The sequence below is a fragment of the Coptis chinensis genome, chromosome 2, assembly GCF_015680905.1.
Source record: "Coptis chinensis isolate HL-2020 chromosome 2, ASM1568090v1, whole genome shotgun sequence".
Lineage (NCBI taxonomy): Eukaryota > Viridiplantae > Streptophyta > Magnoliopsida > Ranunculales > Ranunculaceae > Coptis > Coptis chinensis.
Window position 1 is genome coordinate 67,711,591 of NC_141457.1, and position 26,741 is coordinate 67,738,331.

At 38.0% G+C, this 26,741-nt stretch overlaps 1 protein-coding gene and 3 long non-coding RNA genes across 7 annotated transcripts; 1 reads left to right on the plus strand and 3 right to left on the minus strand.

Moving 5' to 3' along the window:
• Positions 1-7,907: 7,907 nt before the first annotated feature.
• LOC147517329 (uncharacterized) lies at positions 7,908-9,461 on the minus strand. Its single transcript, XR_015213839.1, has 3 exons — positions 9,075-9,461; positions 8,908-8,988; positions 7,908-8,215 (listed from the first exon to the last, which is right to left on the minus strand). It is a non-coding gene; the product is annotated as an uncharacterized LOC147517329 (long non-coding RNA).
• A 5,197-nt stretch (positions 9,462-14,658) lies between these two features.
• On the minus strand, positions 14,659-15,336 carry LOC147517330 (uncharacterized). Its single transcript, XR_015213840.1, has 3 exons — positions 15,011-15,336; positions 14,867-14,908; positions 14,659-14,778 (listed from the first exon to the last, which is right to left on the minus strand). It is a non-coding gene; the product is annotated as an uncharacterized LOC147517330 (long non-coding RNA).
• Positions 15,337-19,324: 3,988 nt separating this feature from the next.
• On the plus strand, positions 19,325-19,825 carry LOC147517331 (uncharacterized). Its single transcript, XM_086593566.1, has one exon. It carries the CDS (start codon positions 19,325-19,327, stop codon positions 19,823-19,825), a length of 501 nt encoding a protein of 166 aa, XP_086449692.1.
• Positions 19,826-24,161: 4,336 nt separating this feature from the next.
• LOC147517332 (uncharacterized) lies at positions 24,162-26,579 on the minus strand. 4 transcript variants are annotated; one of them, XR_015213843.1, is made up of 4 exons: positions 26,490-26,579; positions 26,242-26,357; positions 24,865-25,011; positions 24,162-24,749 (listed from the first exon to the last, which is right to left on the minus strand). It is a non-coding gene; the product is annotated as an uncharacterized LOC147517332 (long non-coding RNA). The 4 variants fall into 4 exon arrangements; XR_015213844.1 differs by having other exon boundaries at positions 26,242-26,303; positions 26,490-26,562; XR_015213842.1 differs by having other exon boundaries at positions 26,242-26,391; positions 26,490-26,548.
• Positions 26,580-26,741: the final 162 nt, after the last annotated feature.

Below are 26,741 nucleotides of genomic sequence, written 5' to 3' on the forward strand. Positions count from 1 at the left end.
TGTTAGTTATTTCTCCAACCGAAGTTGGGATTTTGTCTCCAAGGGGCGTTAGGTTCACTATTAATGGAACAAGAATGTTCATAGGCTATAGGACAGTGGGAGTCGGGATGCTCGTGGACTCCAAATGTAAACTACATGGATTTGAATTTACATTCATTACGGGGATAGGCTTTTGTTGTACAGAAATGGCCTCTACCCTTTTTGTGAGGGATTTAATTAGAGTTTTAAGCTCAGGATCTGATTTAACCTCAAACATACTGGTAGCCTTAACTGTTGAAGAAGAATTAGCGGAGCGGGAGTAATCGTCACTACCCCCATTATTATTACGCTTTACCGATCTTCCAAAAATTTATATGCCTCGAGGCTCCTTTACTTAGGAAACTACCCCCATTCATTATGTCTAGGACTTCTTTATGGTGGTGTAGAAGTCCTTTGAAAAAGGCAATTTAACTAACGGTCTTTGCTAGGTGATGGTGTGGACACTCTATAAGGAGATCGGTGAAACGATTCCAAGCCTCAAAATGATTTATAAGGATTCTCATCGAAAAGAAGTGAATCTTGGAAAACATTTCATCCGTCTTTAGGGGTGGGTAAAAATGTTTCATAAACAAATTTGAACAAGTTTGGCCCACGAGTCCACGAAATTAGGCTTTGGGCGTTAACCAAGATGTCGCCTTTATCGCCTAAGGTGAAAGGGAATACCCTCAATTTAATTTGTTCCGCACCAACCGTAAGATGGTGGAATGTTGTAAGGACTTGTTCAATCCTACGACGTAGCCGATAAGGTTTTTCATGGTCTAAACCATGAAAAACGGGTAACAAATTAAATATATTTGGGGATGCGGAAATCCCCAATCGGTCTGCTGAACGATGCAAGATTTAGGGCTATCGCCAAGGCTTTATAAAAGTCGAGAGAGGAGTCTCTTCTTTCTTGGTCCGTAATATCGGTGGTGTGTGTGAAATAGCAGCTAGAGGTGTAGTGGGTGGAAACTAGATAGACTTGTTTGTTGACGTTGTCGATAATTACGTTAGTTGTTTTTCTTCGACCAGACCTTAATCTCATGCAAGACTAAGTCGAACTTAACTAAACATGCAACACTCCAAACAATTCGATATACTAGTAGAAACCTCTAACCGGAGATGCGAGGTGTGGAAGAAAGGAATACCTGATTAGGCCCTTGCTTCGCTTTATGAATTGTGTCTTGTTTATCGTGTTCGTGTATAACAAGTTAAAACACTGAAAAACTTGAAAAATCAAAATTCAAACAAACCCTGTGGAAATCCGCAAATTTCAGCTTAGAGGCGCGCCGCTTTGGGCCCGGTCGGCCGCGCGTGTCGATGAAGGAGAGCGCTGGTCGCTTTGGTATGAGGGCGGTCGCTCGAGGTCCAAGAATCGAGGGCTGGTCGCTGGGTATGAGGGGTGGTCGCTTCGGGGTCTAGAGTATAGCAGCGGCGCGCTCCTTATAAGCCGTCGGGTCGGTGTATATTTTTTGAACTTTTTCAACGCTGAAATGGACAACCACAAAGATGAATCAAACAAGGGTGGCTGGGTTTAATGGGACTTAAAATGACTAATTCTACTATGAAAACAATGCTAAAGTGCAACTAAGATAAGATGGCGGTACGCCATTTGATAAACATAAAATGAATAGCTTACCTACGAAATGAACGATGAAATCAAAACGTAAGTAAACTAAACTATTTATGATGCTATGTTATTTATCAAAGTTTCTACTCTCAAATCTATCGCAATAGAGTGGAGTAGGAAGTTCGTTCCACTCCTAGTGCTCTAGCATGGAATTGTTTTCTAATCTAATTAATCAGTCTTAAGTCAATGAGAGCTTTACGAAGGGTGTTAAACTACGATGCAATATGAAAAACAATATGTTGAATTTAACTACGAATACTATGGAAATATGATTGTGCTTGAATCTAGATAAAGGATTAGAGGGGAATTGAATCCACCTCGAATCCAACTTAATAACCTAGCATAGATTGTTGTATCACGATTCTTACGTTCTTACGGCAAGAGTTTCGAGTTCTAATCCCTAGTGTTCATGGCATTTCTACCAAGTACTAACTAGCATGTGAGGTCGTCCACCCATTCTCATGGCGAATCACGACTTTCTAGAGTGGAATAGATTCTACAATGCTTCTACACTATACAACTAAGTTTTCATCAAGGCTTAATCAACCCCTCTAATGGAGGTTTTAGCCTTGATTCATCAAACTAACATTTTCCATTGAATCTAAACTAAACATAATGTAAAGAATTGAAATTTACTTAATTAAACAATAATGAAATCTAATTTAATGACTAAAATGAAATAAGGACAGGAATTGAAATTAGATCTAGAAATGAAAATGACAAAAATCGAAATTGATAAAAATACTACTTTATTGATCTAATAAAAATGAAGAACAAGATTCAAAGGTTTAATCTAATACAATAATTGAAATGGAACTAAACTTAATTAATCTATATGAAAAACTAGATCTAGAATTCATTAATGGAGGCTAACTAATCTAAATCTAATCTAGGTCTAACTATCTACCATTAACAAAGAGCTAAGCTTTTGTTTTTATACATTCAGATCCAAAAATCGTGCATGGGCTTGGAGCCATGTTTTGGGCCAGAGAATCAGGCCCAAAACCCAATTCTTTCAGTCCAAAAAGGCCTCTTCAGCTGCAGTTGGCTTCAACAGACTTTCTGTCCACTTCTGCTCCTCTGATTGGGTCAAGGCTTAGACCATTGGAAAGATCTTTCCGAGCCGGTCGTTTTGACATAAGGTAGGCCCCATTCCGGTGGTCCGAGTCCAAAGATATGTCCTTCCGGAAGTTCTCACTGACTTTGTGTCTTTGTTTACCCACGTCGACTTTTCAGCTTTTGACCAGGCTTTAGAAAGGTTTTGTCTTCTTGAATCTTGGCCTTTAATCACAGAACTCCTTAGCAACCGACCTTTGCTTCTTTATCTCGCTAAAGTGGCACATTTCTGCACATAATGGACTTTGAAGCCTGAAATGCATAAAAACACGTAACCAGTATTAACTCTTAATTATTACTCACATAACTGGTCTAAAAGTATGATGGTTAAGGGGTTAAAACTACAGTTTTGGGCTCTTATCAAGAGGAGTCAAGGGGAACTGGAATTGGTACGAGTGGCCAAATATGCTAAGGAGTCTGCGTGTCTATTTTCTTTGTGGGGGATGTGCTCGAGGTGAAACTTGTCGAAGGGTTTGAGCAAGTCTTTGGCAAGAAGGAGATATCCAGTGAGGTTGTCAATATTGGTGAGGTAATTGCCTTTCAATTGGCGAACGATGAGATGGGAGTCACTAAATGCTTTAATTTTGGTGGCGCCCAAGGTGTGGGCGGTGCGCAGACCATCAATGAAAGCTTCATATTCAGCTTCATTGTTAGAAGTGGCGAAGTCCAACCGAATGGATTTTTCTATGATAGAGCCCTCAGGTGATTGAAGTGTCACACCAATGTCGCTGCCTTCGTTGTTGTTGGATTCGTCTACATACAGGGACCAAACATCGCTCTCAGCAGGTTGAGGCGGGTGGGGTTCGTATTCAGGCTACCAATTTGGGTCTTCGGCTGGGAAGTCGGTGAGGAAGTTGGCTATTACTTAGGCTTTGGTAGCGGTGCGAGGTGAGAAATCAAGATCATGCTCGGCTAACTTTTTTGCCTATTTTGCGATGCGTGCAGATTTGAACTTGTCGTTTAGTATGTGTTTCAGGGGGTATTCGGTGATGACCCGAATGGTGCAGCCCTAGAAGTATGGAATAATCTTTTGTGCTAAGTAGTGAGTGGAGAGCGAAAAGGACCTTTAATTTTCGAGTGGTGTGTAGCGTTGCTCAGTGGGTAATAAGGTTTTGCTGGTAAAGTACACTGGTTTCTCGATTCCGTTATCATTCTGGAGTAAGATAGAGCTAATGGAAAAGTAAAATGAAGAAAGGTATGGGTAGAGATCTTCGTTGCCTACGGGCGTGGATATGACTATGGGGTAGATAGGTTGGTCTTGAGGTTGGAGAATGTTTGATGTCATTGGCCATTCCATTCGTATGGTGATCCCTTGTGAAGGAGTTCCAAGATGGGTCGACACTTATCAGATGCCCTAGAGATGAACCTATTTAGCACGGCGATGCACCCGTTGAGTTGTTGGATCTGTTTCTTGGTAGTGGGGGTGGGCATGTTAACGATGGCGCGGATCTGATCCGAGTTAGCTTTGATGCCGCATTTGGAAACAAGGTATCCAATAAATGTACCATAGGTAATGCCAAAGAGGCATTGGCTGGATTGAGTTTCATGTTAAATTGTCAGAGTCGATCGAATGCAGCTTGTAAATGCATGATGTGATCGGCAGCTTCGAGGCTTCTGATGAGCATATCGTCAATGTATACTTCCATTGTTTTGCCGGTCATATCGTTGAAGATGGTATTGACTAAGCGTTGGAATGTAGCTCCCACGTTCTTAAGTTTGAAAGGGAAGGATGGTGTAACAATACAAACCATATTCGGTGACAAAAGCTATTTTTTCTTGGTCGTCTGGGTGGAGGGGGATTTGATTGTACCCGTTATAGGCGTCCATGAAGGAAATTGAAGCGAGGAAGGGGGAAACTATCCTTGGGACATGCTTTGTTGAGGTCCGTAAAATCAACGTATACACGGACTTTGTCGTTCTTCTTTCGCACGACGACGATGTTGGCTACCCACGTAGGCATGGTTACAGGTTTGATGAATCCTCCGTTTTTCAAATGCTCGATCTCGTCGTGTACTTGATGCTTATGAAAGAGTTATAAAGTGTGGGGTCGTTACTTAACGGGACGATGTTTAGGGTCGTCGTTGAGGCGGTGGCATACAATGAAAGGGTCGATGTCGGGCATGTCGGTATACGAGAAAGCGAAAACATTTTTATTATCGGTGATCATTTTTGCAACTTGCTATTATAGAATAGGTCCTAATTCAGTGTCAACATAGATGTGATGAGGGTTGGTGTTTGTACCAATGTTCACCTGGACTCTATAGACGTCGGTATGTAACTGAGGAGCAGGAGGGGTAGGATTCTGACCTTGTGTGGGTATTAGAGCTGTGATCTGGGCCGGAGTGGTGTCTCTGGGGTTCATGGGGGGTGGTGGTGGAGTGAATACTGTGTGGTACAGATTTTCAGTTCTGGGTGTGCTAGATTAGGTATGATTGCAGTGTTGTGTTTGGAGTTGATTGCCTCAAAGTTCCATGATGCCATGGGGGCTAGGGAATCTGATGACTTGGTGCAATGTGGAAGGGACGGCGTGCATGTTATGGATCCAACGGTGACCGAGAATGGCATTGTAGGAGGATAGGATATCGAGGACGCTGAAGTGAGTGCACATTGTGACTTCGTATCCAGTTTTGTCGATGATGGAGACGAGTAGTAAGGCGTCGCGCTTGGGGTCAGTGTGTAGGCCGTTGAATCCATAAATGGGGGTAACTGTCGGGACGAGTACGGAATCGAGGAGGCCAAGTTTCTTGAAGGTGTTGTAATAGAGGATGTCGCAAGAATTGCTGTGGTCGACGAGGATACGGTGGACGTTGACACCTTTGATGTGCAACTGGATGACTAGTGCATCGTTATGGGGGGTGAAAACCTTGTTGAGGTCGCCATCAATAAAGTAGAGAATGGTTGGGCTTAGGCCCTTGATGGGGGGAAGTACGGAGGCTCAAGTGTGAGTGAGGTTATAGCAATGATTCTTGTCGCCGATCTGACGGCGTTTGTCACATTTGGAGTAAGTTTGATTGGGCTCTTATGCTTGGGTGATAGTGTGGATGACACGATCATTCTGCGAGTGGGTTAGGGGAGCGGGCAGACGAAGGTGTTGATTAGTAGGTGTAGGAGGTGGTGATGGTCGTCGTCTGGGTAACAGAGTGTGGTGGCGATTGGGAACAAGGTTGTGCTGACGAATTGGAGAGCGTTGGTGGTGGGTATTGGCCAGTAATAGACGCTCAAGCTGGTACTGTGGATAATGGACGAATTCGGCGAGTTTTCCTCGGTCAATCAAATTTTGGATGTGATGCTTCAAACTTCGACACTGATCGGTGTGATGGGATCGAATGTCATGGTATTGACAGTAGGGACGATCGGGGAGTTCTCGGATAGGTCGAACATCAGCTTTAAACCAATGAGCATTCTTAAAGCGGTGATAGATATGAGACAAAGGACGATTGAGGGGCGTGAAAATGCGAGATTGGGTGGGTGGATTGGGTAAGGGGCATGGTGGTTGATTGCGGTAGAGGTCAGTGTCAAGGTCTCGGGGGCGCTTGTGTCGAGGTTATCGATCAGAAGTAGCTGCAACGTGCTCAGTTCATTCTGCAAGGGCGGCAAGGCCGCTTTCTTCTTTGATGTATTTGTTCACTTTTTTGTAGAGGTCACTTAAAGTGGTTGGGTCGCCGCATAACAAGGAACGGCTGAGTGGCGAGGTAAAGATAAGGCCATTTCTGAAGGCGATGATGATGACTGACTCAGGGGCAGAGTGTTCAAGTGACAAAACGGCCTTCTTGAGACGTTGGAGGTAAGATTCAAATGGTTTGTAGGGTCGTTGTTAGGTTTTGAAGATGGTGGCCATAGTGGGCTGTTTGGCACGATTATGGTAAAATTCATGGGAAGTGGAGGGAAAGAGACGGCATAGTAGGCCGTCTAGGTTTGTGTACATCGTTAAGTGTTGGAGGAAACTCTTGATATGCTCGTAGGGGCAGGTGGAATCATCGTACATGGTGAACTTGGGTTGTTGGAAGTGTAGGGGAGCGGCGGTTTCTCGGATTTCTTTGGTGAGGGGAGAATCATTAAACTTTTAGAGGGTGTGCAGGACAGCCTGAGACATAACTTTGCTTCCATGCTGGTCGGTGACGATGGGTAGATGAGGTGTGACAGCTAAAGTGGCAGCCTCGATCTGATTGTCAGCTTCGGAACTGTTGACAAGTGGGTCGGGGTTGGTAGCCTTAAATGCATCATATTGTTATTATATTAATCATAACTGATCAGCCAGTTCAGCGGTGGTGGGGGGAAATGTCTCATCTTCCATTGGAAAAGTGGAGGGGAAGTGTTATTGATTGGGGATAGAGTTGAGTGGGTTGTCGAATTCTCAAGGAATCAAACACAGACGACGCCAAATGTAAATGTCTAAATTTACACCAAGGATTAGGAATTAATTCTTAGCTCTTATATGTAGATAAACAGGTTGGGATGGTTTTGAGTAGTATTAATGGCTACTCTTCCTAAGTAAGAAGATGCCTACGTATCCAACACTGTCAGTGAGTCTGGAATCAAGTCATACGTATAGCTCTTAAGGGTGGCTTTTATAGTCATTGAGGATGAGCATCGGGTGCAACTCGTGTACAGATAAGTACAGATGTGCGGTCGAGATATAGATGCACTACTACAGAATGCCACTTATACCACTGTTTTTAAGTGTGGTATAAATATATTTACCACTGTTATACAACCGTGACAATAGGTGGTGTGGTATATAATAATAGCAAAACTGTGGTATATATGTTTAACGGATACCACGGTTTTTCAAAGAACCGTGGTTTGTATGCCCATTATATACCACGATTGTCAACAGAACCATGGCATATAAACTATTGAAACCGTAGTTTATATTAGTGTATGTGTTATAATACCGTGGTATATAGTTATACCAAACACTACGGTTTATGCCAAACCATGGTATATATATATATATATATATATATATATATATATATATATATATATATATTTAATAATAATGCTAGTAACAGTCTTCCACTTAAAAACCGAACCTGCATAACAAAATTTATACAGCCTGCCTACATACAACATTTCCATCTTCCCAACAAATTCCAAAATGTACAATAAACTATCAAACATTGCAAAAAAAAGATAATAATAATAATAAAAAAAAACTTCCATTAATTTTTTGAGTGCACTAAGAAAACAAACTTCAAATTCCTTTTCATAAATTAAAAAGGTAAGACTCATAAATTAAACTGGAGGGGTCCGAACATAGCTAAAACTCATCCTCATTAAACTTCCATTTGAAACACCCCATTTTCCTGGATGAACTACATAATATCGAGTCGAACACCGTCAAGTTCATCTTGCGTGTATGTCTCCTTCAGTTCTAAATTTGTTATCTGGATGAGTCAAAGCACAACACTAACAGATTGATTGACCGCATCTTTCTCAGTCTTACACCTGCAGAGTGGAATGCATTAAACAATCAGCTACTACCTAATTCTAAATTGTAATTGTAATCTAGAGGGAACTGGGAAGGAACCAAAAAGATTTAGGAATAAATATTTCGAAAAGAACACATACTTAGAAAGTGCAAAACATACAAAACTATGGCTCAGTCAGGCACAATCACGAACATGATGTGATATTGATGGTAAATCCAGAGGTTGATACTGAACCAGAAGTTTAGCTTGACTTTGATTGGAAAAGTAAAGATTTCTTCGGAAAATCTCAATGTATTTTTTTCAGTCAGCAGTATTTTTACACCGCCATAACTTCATCCGCCATATTTATGACGAGTTTATCAGGATGGAGAAGTATATATTTTCACCATGTGGCATGAAATTTGTGTACGCTTATTGGAGCATTTTAAGAAAACTTAGAAGCAGGGGGTTTTCCTTTTTTTCAGAAACACAGAGCGGCAAAGGACCATAAGTTTTGTCCTCAGCTTACCAAACGCAGCCTTACATATCATATATAAGTCAGTAGAGATTCGTCTATGAGTTTGAGAGAACAACACGTAACATTCAACTTTGCTAGAGGCAGATATTTTCCCTTGACAAAACCTCAGATAATCATGGAGTCATGGAGAGATGACAGAGTAACTTAGTTGTAGAGACCCAGAGGACAAATAGAGAAGAACGGACACATACCTATTGCACTGCGACCGTGATGCATAGTTGTGGTTGCTGCAGTTTGTGCACATCCAATCTCCATCACGCCATTGCTTTGCTCTAACATAGAGAAAAGTTGCATCACAAAATCAAAATTTTGAAATACACATGCCCAGACACAGATTTAGAAATTAAACGTAAAATACCTATCACACTTCTTCTATATGAGTCTACAAACAATACAATTGTGTAAAACTTTAACAAATTGGGAAGGCTGCATAATGGAAATTGTTTCATGCACTGCAACACTGGAGCCTAGGTAATTCAAATGATTGAACGATTATTTTTGAGCCAGTTCTACCGCACATGTAATAATCAAGCAAGAGATTTAGCTATCAGTAATGTGGTAAGACTATTGATTATTGACAACATTTAGATCCTCTACAGCTAACTTCTCAGGACTCGCGTGTACTTATTCTTTCACATTTGATTGATTTTCTTCTCCTTAATTATGGTGTTGTTTGTGGAACTGTGGTGCTGATAATTGGTAATCCAAGTTAACATAAAGCCAAAAAGTTTCATTGGCGGAGTTTAGAGCAATGAGCTAGCGACTCCTTTACAAGATACTAAAAGGTCACGAAGTTCTCATATAAGCAAGTGACAAACTAACAACAATTTCAAATAACCTAAGCCCACCTTTCCGAATTTAAAGAGAACCATCCGAAAATATAGCATTTATCCCTAAAACATAAACCAGTACATATAGTAGCCTTCCAGATGGCTTATTTGGGCGATTGAAGTTCATGATTGCTCCTAGAGAGCCTCACAGACTCACGAGTCATATCCATTCTACTAATGATGTCACCACCTTTTACTACAGCCATTGAATTTGAATAAACTTAATGCAATTAGATATAAAAGCAGTAAGATAGATGAGCATAACTTTCTGTGGCTCCCACAAACTTAAAAGTTAAAGTATTGATCGAGTTAAAATCTTTATAATTACTCTTTGGATAGCACGTCCAATAAATTGGTCTCAGAAAATAAAAAGTGAAAAAAGAGATTCCTTGCAAACAACAAATTCCTAATTTGCTGTGTTGCTAAAAAAAATAGCGACCCAAAGACAAATGAGGGTGGCTTAAGGCTGCCAATGCACCACCTGACACCTAAAGGCATCCATTCCATGGTGAAAAAAAGACAAGAAAAATCAAAGGTCTTTAGAATGGGGAACCAATCTTATTGTCTATCGCCATGCACCTAATGACAGGTCTGCACAGGAGTAGGTGAGCCTAGATCAAGACCCTTTAGTATCACCTAGCACCTAGGCTCCCTAGAGGATCCACCTACTGCGTATCACGAGCCATATATTTGCACTTAACACATGTTTGAGTTAACAAGAGTTATTGGACATGAACAACTTCTGAGATGAGAGCATATTCCAAAGGCTTCTCTCGGTAGTGCGGATCTTTGCACGTCGAGAAATGTCTTTGTACTCCTGGATATATAGTTGTCCAAAGTGAACTAAAATATCTACAAAGAAGAGAACAACAAAAGATCACAAACTGCACAAAGAAGAGTAGGTGAAGTACTTCATATTATATATATATCAAGGATAAACTAACTGCTGAACGTATTGCCAATGGCAACTATTTGCCACGATTAAAATGAGCAAGAGAAAAATGTCAGCTTCTGGACTCAGTGTGATGTAGAGTAAGGTGATCCGATAACCTAGGTATTATTGTCTTATTGAACCTAAAAGGCTAAAACCCTTGGCAAAACTAACAAGACCTCGACAGTCAGAAGCCTAATACAACATTATCATTGATTTATATTCTCTAAGAAAACAGAAAGGACATATTTAATAAGTGTATCAGATTACATCTGCCTACTCTAGAGTCTAGAATAGAAAATGATGCAACGACAGTTCATTAAATTTTCAGATAACATGTTAGAAATTAAGTTTTATATAAAGGTTTCATTTATATAATTTAGAAATAACATCAAGAAGATTACATATGGATGATCAAAGAACTTGCTAATTCTCCAAAGACCGAGACCACCCAAGTATCTTGGTGCGGGTACTTGCAATGACCCAAGTACAAAGAAATTACATGTACACCATTGTTACAAACATACCCTGCCCAAGACCCAATTACAACAAAATACCTACAATCTAACTGTCAATCTCCCGCCCCCACATTAGCCACTCTAACCCCGACACATGGAGCCCCTCATTCCGGATCAGATTTGCCCTTCCGTCTTCAAGAACCAACTCCTGTCTTCCCCCAAAGACGATCTCCCCTCCATATCAAACAAAAGTACAGCTCCATTCCAGTGTAGCTCAAAGGACAACTTCTACTTGGACAACTTCTAGTTGGATCTAGGAAGATCAGACCTCAGCGCCAGGTCTAGAGCTAAAATTCCAAATCTGTTCAACCCCACAATTACAAACTAGATCTACTCAAGTCAGAACCAGATCTAGCACAAACAGAAGTCGAGCACCTAGTGACACTCAAGATCGGAAGAGAATAACGAGAGAGAAGAAGACGTGAACAATGGGTTTCTCCACCTTGTTCTAAAAGAAAAACACCAGATCCGTACACCTCACTTTCAGATTGAACCATAAAACAAGTAACAAGAGCGTAGAAATAAAGGAGTAAAAACAAGTAAAATCTTCCAAAGGAAATCACATATCAAAGGATAGAATACCAGATATGGGTTGAGAGAGAGAGAGAGAAGAGTGACCTTGACTAAGAAGGGGCAACCTTTTTTGTTAGATCTTGAATCCTAATCTCTGCGCCCTACTTGTGAGCACCACCGAGGCAATCTATCTCGCCGTTAATTACAGCGAGTAACACATTGCTCAGTCCCCCCACAATGCTTTACAATATCGAAGGATAATTCAGGTGAGGCACAATCCTGAAGGATCTTGAGTTGTAAGCATCGTCATTTTTTTTTCTTTTTCAGATGACTTGTTAGAATATAAGTTCAAGTTTTAATACATATTATTCAGGACTAAAAGCAACGATTATAAGTTTAAGTTTAACCTAATTCCAATCATAGTTGTCAACTCATGAATCGTTTCCTATATTTTGCGAATCATGAATCTTATCAAGTCGCGAATCGTCACATTCAAGAATTTTTATAAATAAACAACAAATATTACTTATACATATTATTTAATATTTACACAACTTAATCCGAGTCAGAACTTTGGAGGAATTAAAAGTGATTACATAGTAAGTGGCATGGTTAGAACAAAGCAAGGGGGTATGATGACACGGGGTCACGTGGATGGAGTATTTAGTTGGTCTTATAGGATGGCCTCATGCCTTTAGTGAAATACTGAAGTTTACTTTAGATGGGCCCTAAGTAGTCAAATACTCAAGTCTTTCTATAAATGGGACTTACATTAGTTAGGCTGACCCACATTCTCTTTTGAAAAGAAGATCGCACTCAACTCTTATGTGAAACCCTAAAGCCGCCGTCTTGCCCAGAACACACACTGCTATAAGAAGAAAGAGAGATCGAGAAAGAAAAAATAGGAAGTACATATCACAGAAGATGAGAGCAGATCGAAGAAGATTAAGTATCACTTCTGCAGATTGGCTATACACGATCTCTCCTTTCTTTCTATCTTTCTTTCCTTATAGAAAATATCAGCAGATTCAATGGGGATTTTTTTTTGGATCGTGGAATCGCAAAATAATCCAATTCCATACGAGTCAGGCGATTTAACCTGCGTTTCCTCACAACTCCACCACGTTCCGACTTGGCCGAACAATTATAATCTTCCTGATTAGGACTCGACTCAAATCATACGATTCAAAACGGGAATCGTATGATTTTGACAATACTGATTCCAACCAAATTAAAATCTGCTGCAAGTATTTTAAAGAGAAACAATGTCAATGGTATCCTTTTCCGACACGGTGTCCTTTTCCTATAACTTGAACATTTCGGAAAAAAAAAACACATGCATGAAATTATAAGCTGAAAATGCGGTGACCAATCAAAAGTATATAAGTGGATGCTACTTACTTGGAAAGAAATCTATAGCCCAATCACCTAAAGCTTCCATCATCGAGGGCCAAAGACTCCACATATCAACAGATATTGTCGGAGAGAAGAACGTCATATATGACACTATTTCCAAAACTTCCTCAAAACCTCTGCAGAAATATAAAGGCGGGTGAGAGGAGTATGAAACGAGAAAAAACTAACTTTTTTCTCAATAGCAAGCAAGCATATGTTGTAATTGATTTAAACTTAACTTAATAGATGTTTCACACAGTGGGAAAACATTGCAAGTAACATGCTAAAATAGCACGCAGTGGTAACATGAAAGGAATATCATCTTTAACAAACTGTTCAAGTCATCCAATTAGCACAGTAATTTTATGAAATGGCGTCACTCTCACAGTTCCATATTCCAAGTTTCTGATCTTAAGAAAATGCCTCAATGACTAGCAATTTGTGTCTGCTTTCTTCTTACGAAAAGTTTTGATGTATCTTCCTTGGTCTTCAATTATTACTGGACAGCTCAAGTAAGCCAAGACAACCAAATAATATCCAATGTAGTTCCAAGTTTCTAATGCCAAGCCATTTAGTCTTAAGAACTTCCCATCTCTCAATTGTGTCTGCTTTCTTCTTATGAAAAGTTTTGATGTATCTTCTTAGTCTTCAACTATTACTGAACAACTCACGTTAGCCAAGACAAAGCAATAACATCCAATATAGTTCCAAGTTTCTACAGGCATACCATTTAGTCTTAAGAAATTCCCATCTCTAATCATTATGGCCTTACGAGAGATGATTTCAACATTGTAAATTTACTACAATATATGTATGCACTTTTATCTTTCACATCTCCCCATCAACTACTAAGACTCGTGTACAATCTTTATGCATTTCATTTGTTGATGTAACTTTGGCCAATTCTTAAATGGTTTCATATCTCACGACATCCTCACAACATAAACCATGACCAATGCCTATTGCTCTGTCATCCACGCAATTTTTTCTCCTGTACAATAAATTTCCTAAATACAACTCCTTTCATTTCTTTCAACGATACATACAAAAATTTCATAATCACTTTCCCAAGTTTTCTAACTACTAATCAGTCTTCAACCGTCCACTGGAAAACTACACTTGGATACAACAATCTTGAATGTGGGCCAAAAGAAACTAAAACAGAAAAAACCAGGAGAAACTAACATTTTAGTTACCAAAACATTATTTGGAAAATGGATTGAAAAACATTATAAAGAAAATAGAAAGGAATACCAAATAGTTGTTGAGTACCTCCTAAGAATGAAACTAGAAATAATAAAATAGTAAATAAAACAGTCATTCACCCGTTTAAAAAATACTTTCGATTAGGTAATAATTCCAAGTTGGGAGATGTTAGAGCAATCATTTTGATATAAATGGCAAGATCAAACTATATAGTAACCATAGTTTACAAGAAAGAAGAAGATTAGCATACCTTGCCCATCCGTGAGTCAACATCCGACGCATAATAGGTAATAAAGTTGGCTCGATTTCAATGAAAAGGCTCGGAAGCTTGCTCACAGATTCAAGAATAGTGTTGATGGCACGCAAACATCCAACTGTAGCTAGAGCGCCGGATCATCGACATCATCATCCGCCAAACAGACATTCATGCACTTCCAAAATCAAAGAACCTACGAAGGGTTAAAAAAATAAATAAATAAAATGAAAATCCCAATAAGAAGAAAATAAGAACACATATACAAGCATTTGTGAAGTTGTCCCATTAATATACCAGATTTTGGCATAATCCAAAGGCATACGGTGCCATCTCTTCCCCGAATTTGTCAACAATAGTCTCTAAGGTGAATACAAGGTCCTCGTTCTCAACCTCGTTCATTAGCTTGAAGAATTCTGCAAGGGAAAAAGAAATGATTTCACTATGGATAATTTAGATCAGATACTGTTATAAATACAAACATAAATCTCATAAAGTTCCAACCATCGAGTAAATTGGGAAGGATTGGACGGATTTCACTCAAATCTGCAAGAAGAAATAAAAGTCTTCTGTAAATAGACATCTCCAAAATGGGGTTGTCGATATTCAAGGAATCAAAAACAATTCAAGAAACGAGGACACATGTACCTTTGGAAGCTTCTGCAAAAGAGCGCAAGGCAAAAACGGAATCTACACGGACTGGAAGATCTGGATCACGCAGCCCAGCTACAACGCTGTGGAAGGCTTTAAGAAAATTATTTGGATCTGAGAAGTTGATATGTGCATACTGGCCGGCAACCCATGCTGCCTAATATTACCAATAAAAAATCTAAATTTTAGGTGTGTGATAGAACAGTGAAAATTACAGAAAGAAAGCTGATGTTAGAATATATATATATATATAGGGAGTCACTGTACTCATAAGTACCCAATGCGAGGTAGCCATTTCGAATCAGCAGGGGTTTTGTTGTCGACTAGAATTTGAGGTTGCTTACAATGGTTGCAAAAGGATCTGAACGCCAGAAGTTTGTTTGTGCAGCTTCCACACTCCCAATTTGCGGTGGGTTTTCTCCGCCATTCTGCGGGAATCCTAAGAGTCGTTAGAACCTGTAGAAGTTATGGGGAGAGACCGAGAGAATAGCGGGAATCCAATTTGAATGAGTTTCAAATCTTTGTGTTTTTTTTTTTTTTTCGTTTTGACTATTTGACATAAAGTCATAAACCACGGTAGAAAGTGGAAAATTTATATACCACTGTTTATGTTTAAGGTAGTGGGGATATGGAGTACTCTCATGCTGAAAAAAAAACTAACCATGGTATATGGCCCAACTTATCCCACGGTTTTCATATAATTGTGGCATATACTAGTAAACTAATGACCAAAGAAGTTTCCGCCATGGTATATAAGTATTTTCCACAGTTTTTGGAAGAACCGTGGTATAAACGTTCTTATTGACCGTGGTATATGTGTCATTCTGTAGTAGTGATGACATGTGCCTGTGAGAGGCGTATAGATAGCAGTTGTAGGTCTATCTGATCTGGCATAGGATGTAATGATGGTGTTCTTTGTAATGATGATGTTTGGCTGTATTGGTGTATGTATTATGGCGGGAAGGGGGCTTAAGGATAAGCTGGTAATAATGGCAGTAACATGTGATGATGTCATGAGATGAAGTCAAGTGACGAGTCACCAATCTGCTTAGTATGCGAATGTCGTTGAGTGCGTGAGTGTTACTGAGCATGAGAGTGTTGCTGAGCGTGCGAGTGTTGTGAATGTTCGTATGTCTAGAAGCCGCATTATATTAAGGGAGTCGTTGTGCGTGTGCATCACATGACTGATGGGATGTCCCTTACAGCAAAGTGATAATATCACGCCAAACTACTGAGGTGGTTTTGCTTTCACATTTTGAATCATACCAAACTTATTCATGTTTACAAAATATGCATGATATTTTAAAATGAGACTCAAAATAAAGTTGCCATTAGCATTTGTCATTCACCAAAAAGAAAATAAATAAAAATAAAACATTATTAGCATCTGTCATGCACCAAAAATAAAATAAATAGAAATAAAACATTATTAGCATTTGTCATCCAAATTTCTACAATGTTAAAGTTAATTTTCAGCACCAAACATCCTAATTTCTACATTCTGAATAAATAAGTGGAAGTCCATGTCCTAAATAATGAGATTTTGGCGAAGGGTATGGTAATTCCAGTCCTTTGTGCCTCATAAGCCAAGGACATTTGAAACCAATGTCTTATCAGCCATTCAATCAGATTTTAGTCTTCTGTATCTTTTAGTACCTTTTTATCATGGATTCGACTTCACTATTCCTATACAACCCACCCTATGCCATTAAATTTCGTCCGTACAATTAACCTCGTATTACATTAACCTCGTATAAGTATTCGTAGTTCCACAATTTACGCCCAAGTCTTTGACACGTAGCTGATACAGTAGGAGTGTAAGACTACTGTATTATAAATCTCTACGTGGAAGTTATTTGCCAATGGTGTATCGAAACGTAAGAAAAGAGCCCCCACCAGAAATGATGATAGCAATCTTCGTTGTTGATCACGATAATCGACAATCTTGGAAGGACGGGAAACTCAGCGGGAGACACGTTTCAAAGGCTAATCCAAAATATCACATGCTTGATTACGTGTCAACAGTTTCCACGTGTCCTTTTATTTGGTTTGAAAATAGTAAAGTGTACTTTGTTGTAAGGATACATCAAAGAAGGGTGGACCAAGGTCCAAGGAGAATGAACTTGTCACCCTAAAATCCGAAATCGACTATACATTAGATGTTGGGCTTTAGGCGGTTAAATTTTCTACAAAAACTCAATGAAGGCATGAACTCCCAAATGCATCTACTGTACTTGGCCTTGTGTTCTCAACCGAACACCACAGTGATCATAATTCTCAACACATTATTTTCATGAATATGTAATGTAGAAGTTTAACTGGGACCTGGTAAATGTAAATAACATGTTAGTATCATATCAAATGATTCAGTTTTCAAGTTTTCGATCTCAAGTGACTTAAACAAAACATATAGGCTTTATTACCATCTAAGCAATGCAATGCAACATAAAACTCACCACTCTCATTAATTAAAAGAAAAGTAATCTTATTAACATATCTATACACGTGGTTAACCACTTCATCTCACTCCAACAAATCAGGAAACTACTTGATAAGAGTTGGACTCTATCCTTTCTGTTCAACTATGTACCCTTTCATTTAGTTAGATAGGTAGAGAGAATCTCTCAACTCAGTTGTGATCTCCTATTTAAATACCTCTAAATCAATAAAGAAAAAGATATTTGAGGAACTTAATCTACGTATTTTCACATGGTATCAAAGTAACACTTTATTCAAGTTAAAACACTTTTTTTTTCTATCTTCCTCTCTATATACATTGTTCAATGGCTGTACCACCAACCCCTGGAACACCAGAGTCTAATGAAACTCAGGTTTCCCCAAATGGCCCTTTCTTTGTTCATCACTCAAACAATCCATCCACTGTGTTGGTTGCTCCTCCTTTATCAGGTGACAATTACAACACATGGATTTGTGTCATGACTATGGCCTTAAGAGCGAAGAACAAATTTGGTTTTGTTTGGTACGATTGACAAACCAACTGATGCTGCTGAAATTCTTCAATGGCAAAGATGTAATGATCTTGTTTCCTGCTGGATTACTCAATCCTGTGAATCCTAAAATTTGTGGAAGCATTGCATACTCCAAATCTGCAAGAGAAATCTAGAAGGACCTTGCGGAACGCTACTCTCAATCAAATGCTCCATTAGTCTTTCAACTCAAGGAATATATTAAAGACACAAAGCAAGACGACCTGTCTATCTCTGCTTATTTTACCAAGCTCAAGTCCTTGTGGAATGAAATTAATTCTCTCACTATAACTCAACCATGTACTTGTGGATCGGCAAGCTTCTTGCAGTTCAAATCCTTGACGATCAAGCAATGAAATTTCTTCAAGGTCTCCATGATAGGTACAAACCACTTCGCAGCCAAATACTTCTCATGGAGCCCTTTCCTGCCATTACCAAGATTTACTCTCTTGTTCGTTAAGAAGAAAAACCGCAAGAGATACATTCTTTTTCATCTCCTATTCCAGAAGTAGCTGCACTTGCTGCAAAGCCCTCGTATCGTGGAAACCATTTCAATCGTGGCAATCAAAACCACATTTTCATTGCGATCATTGTGGAAAAGATAACCACACTATAGATCGTTGTTTCAAGCTCCATCGCTATCCTTCAAAGAAATCTGATGTACCCCACACTACAACAAATATGACATATGACATCACTAATTTTAGATCACTTTCAGCGAAGTGATGTCATATGAAAACTATGACATCATTTTTCTCAGCATGTGATGTAATAATTATCACAATCTTTTTTTAACATCACTTATTTGAAAGGCTGATGTAGTAGAGTTGTACAACATCATTTTAATAAGTGATGTCATGATAGTGATATAGTAACACCTTTTTACGTCACTCGTCGTGCAACATTTTGGTAGAGTACTCAAATTCGCGGTTTTTATTTCTAATTTTCGTTTAAGGCTAGTCGAGCAAATGGCTGGTTAATTTCTATTTAAACTAATTTTTCGATGGTCTTTCGATTCTAACTAGGGAAACCAAAATATATTCAGTAGAAAAAATTGCGGTCTTTTATTTTTTATTTCTCATTTAAGGGCGGCTAGTCTAGCAAACCAATCACGTGCCTGTTTCATTTCTATTTAACCTAATTTTTTTAGCTGATTTTTTCTAACTAATTAACTTAATAATTAATAAGTATATCAATAATAACACTTCTGGAAGTCACATCACAAGTGATTTCGAAAACTTGGCAAAGTCACTCTTAAAGTGGTGTTGAATACATAGATATTACAGCACTTTATAAGTGACACGGTGAGTCCATAGTCCACATTATGGTGCAGGTATGGAAAACCCGGAACCAAGAGTACTTCGAGGACATACCTATCCGCTTGAGTTTCATTAAGAGAGAAGTGCTGAAGGGGATCAAGGTTTCGGGCTGGCTGTCCAAAGGCAAAAAACGCAATGACATGCAAGAATTTCGCATTCTTGATAGGCTGGACATACATGTGAAAAGCGCACCAGCACAGTCGATCCAAGAAGTGCACTGGGTCACTCCAGTGGGCAACGTAATCAAATGCAACACTGATGGATCAGCCCAGGGAGTTCCTAGTAAGGGCGGGGCTGGTATGGTATGCCGGAATAAGGAGTTAGCTGTGGTTGGGGTTCTGGTTGTGGGTCTGGGTCGGGTAGACAGCTACCATGCCGAATGCACAGCCATTGTCATGGCAGCCGAGAAAGCGGTGGAGATGGATTGGGGTTGCATATGGATAGAAGCCGACTCAGAAGCTGCTATAAAAGCATTCAATGGCGAGGCAATCCCATGGAGGTTTTGAGCGAGATGGAAGCGAGCAATCGCCCGTTTACAACACTGGAAGCTATCACATGTCTGGAGAGAATGCAACTTTAGCGCAGATGCAGCAGCAAGGAAGGGATCCACTTTATTGATGGACACTTCAGTATGGTACTCTAGTAGACCAGACTTTGTCTCTAAGATAGAATGTCCCTTTAGGACATATTATCGTTTTGGTTGATACAGTATGTAACTTGTATTATCTTCGACAATTCCTTCTTTAATAAATTTCCTTACTTGCGTGCAAAAAAAAAAAAGTGACACGGTGAGTGACAACACTTTTAAAATGATATTGAATACATAGATATTACATCACTTTATAAGTGACACGACGAGTGACGTAAAAAGGTGTTACTATATCACTATCACAACATCACTTATTAAAATGATGTTGTACAACTCTACTACATCAGCCTTTCAAATAAGTGATGTCAAAAAAAGATTGTGATAATTATTACATCACATGCTGAGAAAAGTGATGTCATAGTTTTCATATGACATCACTTCGCTGAAAGTGATCTAAAATTAGTGATGTCATATGTCATATTTGTTGTAGTGGACTGTCTATTTTATTCTAATGGAGACAAATATCATGAAGGTATTGTTCGCCGTTTCTACGACTGCAGAATCGATTATGAAGAGGTGAATGGGAAAATGAAATTGTATTGGGATAATGACTCTGAACCCACCATCATCACTCCTGATTTTCTAGTCGAAAAAATGGGAATTTTAGCACACTATGGACCACAAACAAAGGCGAAACAATCATGTGATTATCGAGCCGTGCTTGGAGAAAAAGTAGAAGTAGATTCTGCAAATCGTGTCCGAGTTTGCTCCCTTTAGGTGAATCAAATTTTGACATATCGTTGGATTTGTGATAATGTCATTGGGTCGAGTAATTTTTCTACGATCTATGAACCTGGTGGTCATATCCTATTTATGCTAATGAAGAGGGGGATAGCAAAATTTGTTTGGGAAAGACTATAATGAAAAATATTATGGAGAGGAAGAATGCAAATCATGGGCATCTCATCCTTCCAGCTTTTATCACTAGGCTTTTGTGCGAGTTAGAATTGTTTAGTGCAGAAATAGTTGAGGCAGAAGGAATAGAACTTAAAGAAGGACAGATTCCTAGGCAGATTTTACACTGTGCACCTGGATTTTGGGAGCCTAGTTTATTGACAGACGAGGGTAAACCAGTTTTTGGAATGACACCAGCTCATCACGACCCTGATTCCCCACCTCTTTATTTTGAAAACACTAGTGTCTTTGATGCTCAGATGGATCCGAATGTGCGAGACATGGGTTTAACACTATTTAGGGGTATGCACAAATTGTATAATTATCAGAAAAACAAGGAGGAGATGAATATTCAGCGACATAGGGAGTTGATCGAACATATTATTACGCTCCAGAACAACAAAGCTGAAACATCCGTTCAAAAGAGAGGTTGTCCAAAATCGAAATAGAGTCCTTTATCTAGGATTATGTATTCCAGTACTTCTTAAAATGATCGCTCATGTACTTGATTGTCTATTAAGGTTTTATCACTCTTATTTGTAGGCAGAGACAAATCTTGCAACAATGAAACTATAAATTTAAGTTATTATTATTAGTATTATTATTATTATTCATTGTTTATTTTCAGTCATGTCATTTGTACATGTAACTCTTACATTCTACCTCCACCTTTTTGGAGACATATAACTCTATGGACATGCACATGACAAATATTTAGTCGTTGTAGTAATTTTATTCCTCACGAATCATTACTCCTATTTCTTTTGTTAAAGATATAAATTCTATAGATTTGAGCTGATGTAATTTTGCACGTATTTAAGGTAATATCCCTCCTTTTCTCTGATTATTTCAATTATGGTAAGCTTTCAGTTATTTTATTTAGTCATTGAGGGCAATGCCTAATTTAGTTAGGGGGGTGAGAATTAAAATTTTGCAATATTTTAATTACAATATTTGGAAAGTTTATATGTGAATTATGGTGATTCTAGGTGAAAAGTATATTTTTATCGTTTAAACTGGCTAATGAAATAGGAAATTATAAGTCATGACTAGGATTAGTAAGACTTTTAGACTAAGTTTCTATTACTAGAAATAAATCTCACTGATAAAAGTCTTAGTCTAAAGTAAGTTCATATAATACACCACTAGAGGAATTTCAAATGAAAGAGCAACTTAAACTTTTACCAAACTAGAGGATTAGTACAGAGACTTGACCTTGTGAGATTTGAGCCTTTCAATTTTAATTCATTGGAGAGTCTTTACGTAAATTTGAGTCCAAATTGAGTCAACCATTTTTCAGTGCTTAAATTTGTTGTGTAGTCTCATTTATTCTTGATTTGGTCAATCACGAGGTGGCATCAACTGGGGAGATAGCCATTAGGTCTTGTAGTTTACTCAAAGCGGAATATCATACTGATAAGTCAAGTAGTGAACCAATCAGCATTTATCCCACCTAGTAGGATTATCATATTAACCACTTTTGAGCCTTATATATTAAACTTTTTATTCTTAAACCAATCATCTTAAACCCAACTCCAGATAAGGAGTATATCCCATATTATTAGCCTTATCCATATTTCTGAGGATTTCTAAAGAACTAAAGAGAAAGCTAGAACGAAGAAGATTTTGGAGGAAATTTTACCAAAGTCAAATGAAGAAAATCATTCCTTTTGCTCAAAGAAAAAAAAAAAAAAAAAAATATATATATATATATATATATATATATATATATATATATATATATATATATATATATATATATATATAAAAATTGAGCAAAAGTAGTGATAGAGTTCAAGTGTTGCAGTCTACAAGTGAAGAAAATTTCCAAGAAGGTCAAAAGCACAAAGTCTTTAGTATATTATCAGAAATTTTTCAATCCTTTTTACCCTTTTCTTGTTAACCTGTCCTAAGCCCTGTTTTAATACCCAGACTTATCACTAAAGTATGATATGAAGTGTACAATAGGTGAGAGGATGCTAAAGTGAAGGACCCGACACTTCAAATGTGATTGACACTCTTTCCATGAGACTTTATTTATATATTTGCAAATTTCCGTCTTTCTGACTAAATATGTGGGATGCTCTACTTTTTACTCATTTCCCTGCATATAGAGGTAAAATAGAAAACTTATCTGAGAGAGATTTCCTTGTGAGTGTATGAAATGGTGAGATTTTAAGTCGAAATACTAATCCAAAGGTGAGATAGAAATTCCGTTGCTTGGAAAAGAGAAAGGAATCAAAATGGTTAAAAATGAATAAGCTCTAGTTAGGATGATTAGTCAGTCTTTTCTATCTTTATGAATAGAACCTTAGACTAATGTTTTATGATTATGGGTATGATAAGTAACAACTTTTTGATTTAGACATTTTAACTGAAAAAGTTGTTTTCTCTAGATTTCACCATAGTTCATATGTAAAATTGATTTTGTGGGTATATCAACTGAAAACCCTCACGAGGCTATAACTCGTCCTTTAAGGGTAACTTAAAGGTTTAAGGACTTGTTGCATATGGTAAATGCAACCGCGATGCCTGCAAAAGTGAGTTAGTTTATTATTTAATTAGTATTGTTAGCTTTGAACACCTCTAGTATACCACATATTTGCTAAGAGACTAGCAAAATGCTAGTTGAGGGTTGTGATAAGTGCTCAAAATTAATGATTTATAACCCCAATAATGTGTATGTTAGTCTCAATTTTATATTTAAATATTCTAATATGATGCAATTTGAGTTTTTGTAGGTCAAAGAACCTAAATATGAGATATGCACTACAACAGAAAAGACATTTAAAATCACTCCATAAGTGATGTCAAAAATATACGACGTCACTTTTGCAAGTGATGTAACTGGTGGCGACGTGAAAAGTCAGGGTTTTCCACATCACTTTTTAAACGATGTCCACAAGTGATGTTACTTCACATCACTTTTTAATTGATGTCCACAAGTGATGTTATAACTTTGCATCACTTTTTAAACGATGTCCACAAGTGATGTTACTTCACATCACTTTTTAATTGATGTCCACAAGTGATGTTATAACTTTGCATCACTTTTTAATCGGTGTCCACAAGTGATGTTATAACGTTACATCACTTTTTAATTGATGTCCACAAGTGATGTCATAACGTTTAACATCACTTTTTAAGTGAAATCAATAAGGCCGATTAACATCACTTAGGAAGTGACGTCTCATTCAGATTCTAAATTACTTGTAAAGTGATGTGAAATAACTCTATACATCACTTTAAAAGTGATGTCCCATTTATCAAAATAATTAAAAAAAATAATAAAAATAATAAAAATAAAATAAAATTGCTAATATCATCCCAATATAATACCATTTTCCTAGTCATTTATCATCAAATAAAGATGAAACGTATCTTAAAATCACATTCATCACACAAATACCATCTCCAATTACAAATATTACACTAAATACAAAAAATTGTAACGAGCCAACATATACCAACAAAATCTAATCTGCAGTACCAAACTGAGCCAAAGAGAACACAATCACCCAACCAAGAACCTATCACAACCTGACTTGATGCAATCAATTTAATCCAAGAACCTATCATAGCCTAACAGACCACTCTGTTTTCTTTTTTCTACAGTACGAAACATTGTACTAGAAAATCAATGCAGACTTGTACTCATGCAAGAATAGTTTGACAATGTCTGGATCTTCATGAGAAGCAAGATAGGCTATACAAGGAACAAAACCAGGCAGTCAGATAATGTACTTGATAGCATAACAAGTTTTCTTGCATCCATCTTACACAAACAAAACCCTTGGAGAGTCACCAAGAGAAATATTCTTCAAAGCACGTCTGGAGATATTAGCATGGTCAAAGATGTAAGGCTCAATACTCCTATTATTTTCGACCTAGAACATGTGATGCGTTAAATGAAGCGAGGAAAACCAAATGAATAGAGAATAAAAACAATAAAAGCAAATACTATTTTGATTTAACATATATTTATATTTGAAGATGTCATACTGTGCTAAGAAATTCAGCTTTCATTTCCGAAGCGAGAAGTTTCCTGATGAAAGAGCTGACAGCATGAACAACATCGGGATTTGCAACCTCCATCATATCCATGATCTCCCCATCTCCAGGAAGAGTAAGCACCTTTGCGATGAATTCCTAAAAATTATCAAGTAGTAGTTAGAACTAATGAGTAACAGTCGTGCATTGTAACTTATTCCAGCTTGTAAGTGTTACGTCCCGATTTTCCAGACAATTGAATATTCGGATAAAAGAGCTCAATCCAAATATTCAACTATCTAATAAACCAAGACGTGAGCGGTTTTGACTCACACGAGTCCAAACTAAACTAAAATATAAACCCCCATGAACATCCCGTTCTAACAAAAATTTGGCAGAGTTTCCTCTGTATTTCTAACATTTCATAAATTTACAACCTGTCCTAACCTGAAAAATCAAATAACACACTTCCATTTATCATATTAAGACCTCAACCGTAAACCCAACTACTAAAGATATTGATTAAGTGGCACCGCTACTTAACCATCTCGACAATGCCAGCGCTTAAATCAAGTAGTCAGAAGCCCCGAAACAAATCTCATTCCTCATATCGGTCTTTCACAATTGATGCTAATCCATGTCATAGTTTCTAACTAATTGATGCATCATAATATGGATTCATTATTAAAGACAATAAAGAAATACTAAATTATTACAAAACAACTTAAATGAATAAACACCGTGTTTTCTCCTAATTACTAGTTAGCTAGACATGTAAAAGTGGTCGCCTAACTACCCAAAATAACTTGAGTGGATTAATCCTTCAATTTCAGCAACACCAAACCCAATATTTTCAATTATAACACTCTATCTTTCTAACTTGATGGACTGTCTTAGTTTCATTTCGGTTATTGATTATAGCCATAAGACACCAAAGCTTGTTTTCCTTCTTTTTTTTTTTTTTTTAACTCCAGGTGTTGAAAATATCAAAAGGACTTCCTATCCCAATTCCCGTCACCCATCCGGTCCTGGTGTTCTTTTTTTTTTTTTTTTTTTCAATAGCCCATTCAAACCGACCTATACTAGAAGCAGGCCCAATATAAAACAAGGCTTAAGAAGTGGCCCAATAATTATATAATGGCCCAACAGAATAACAAGCCCAATACAATAACTAGGCCCAAAATAAAATTAACCCAATGAAAAACCCCATATCAATTAATCAAGCCCGCCAAAAGATAAATGTTAAACCTCTCTATATACGTAATTACCTAGAGTGGCACTGAACTAACATGTAAAATGACCGGTTTACCCGTAGGTAAAATTTCGGGTCATTACAGTAAGACTGACAAAGATGTACTTTGTTTTGATGAGAAATCAATATGGATCTACCTATTTTAGCAGTAACCTTCTATGCAAGAGAGGGCGAACCAATGCTGTCGCGTCGAACAGTCCTGCAGGTCCAGCTTGGTTAAGTTTTCTTGAGAGGAGAGTGAAGAGCGCCAAGGCTGACAAAGAAGTAACCAAAGATGTAGAAAGTGCCTTAACAGTGAAAGTGACTTCGTTAGGACTCTAAATATACTAACACAACTTCACACAATAGGCTCTCAATGCCCCCATCAAGTAAAAATGTATCATACCAGTCCTCGTGCGCCAAGGTAGAACCTGGACACAAAAAGCCAATCCAAGAAGGCATTGAGAGAGATAGCACCCATGCCGATCGAGAAAGGTCAAGTTTCCCATCTCTTAAAAGCATAAAACACCATGACTAACAACTCTCGGAAATATGAACTCGTCTTCCTTCTACTTTGCATCATAAAGAAAAGTTTGATTAAAGAAAAAAATTAAAAACTTTATTTGGTCTACGAAAATCAGCAGCAAAGGGGACATGG

Bases quoted from the DNA above. Each gene is read 5' to 3' on its own strand.
- LOC147517331 (XM_086593566.1), top strand. From the start codon at position 19,325: ATGGTGCAGGTATGGAAAACCCGGAACCAAGAGTACTTCGAGGACATA.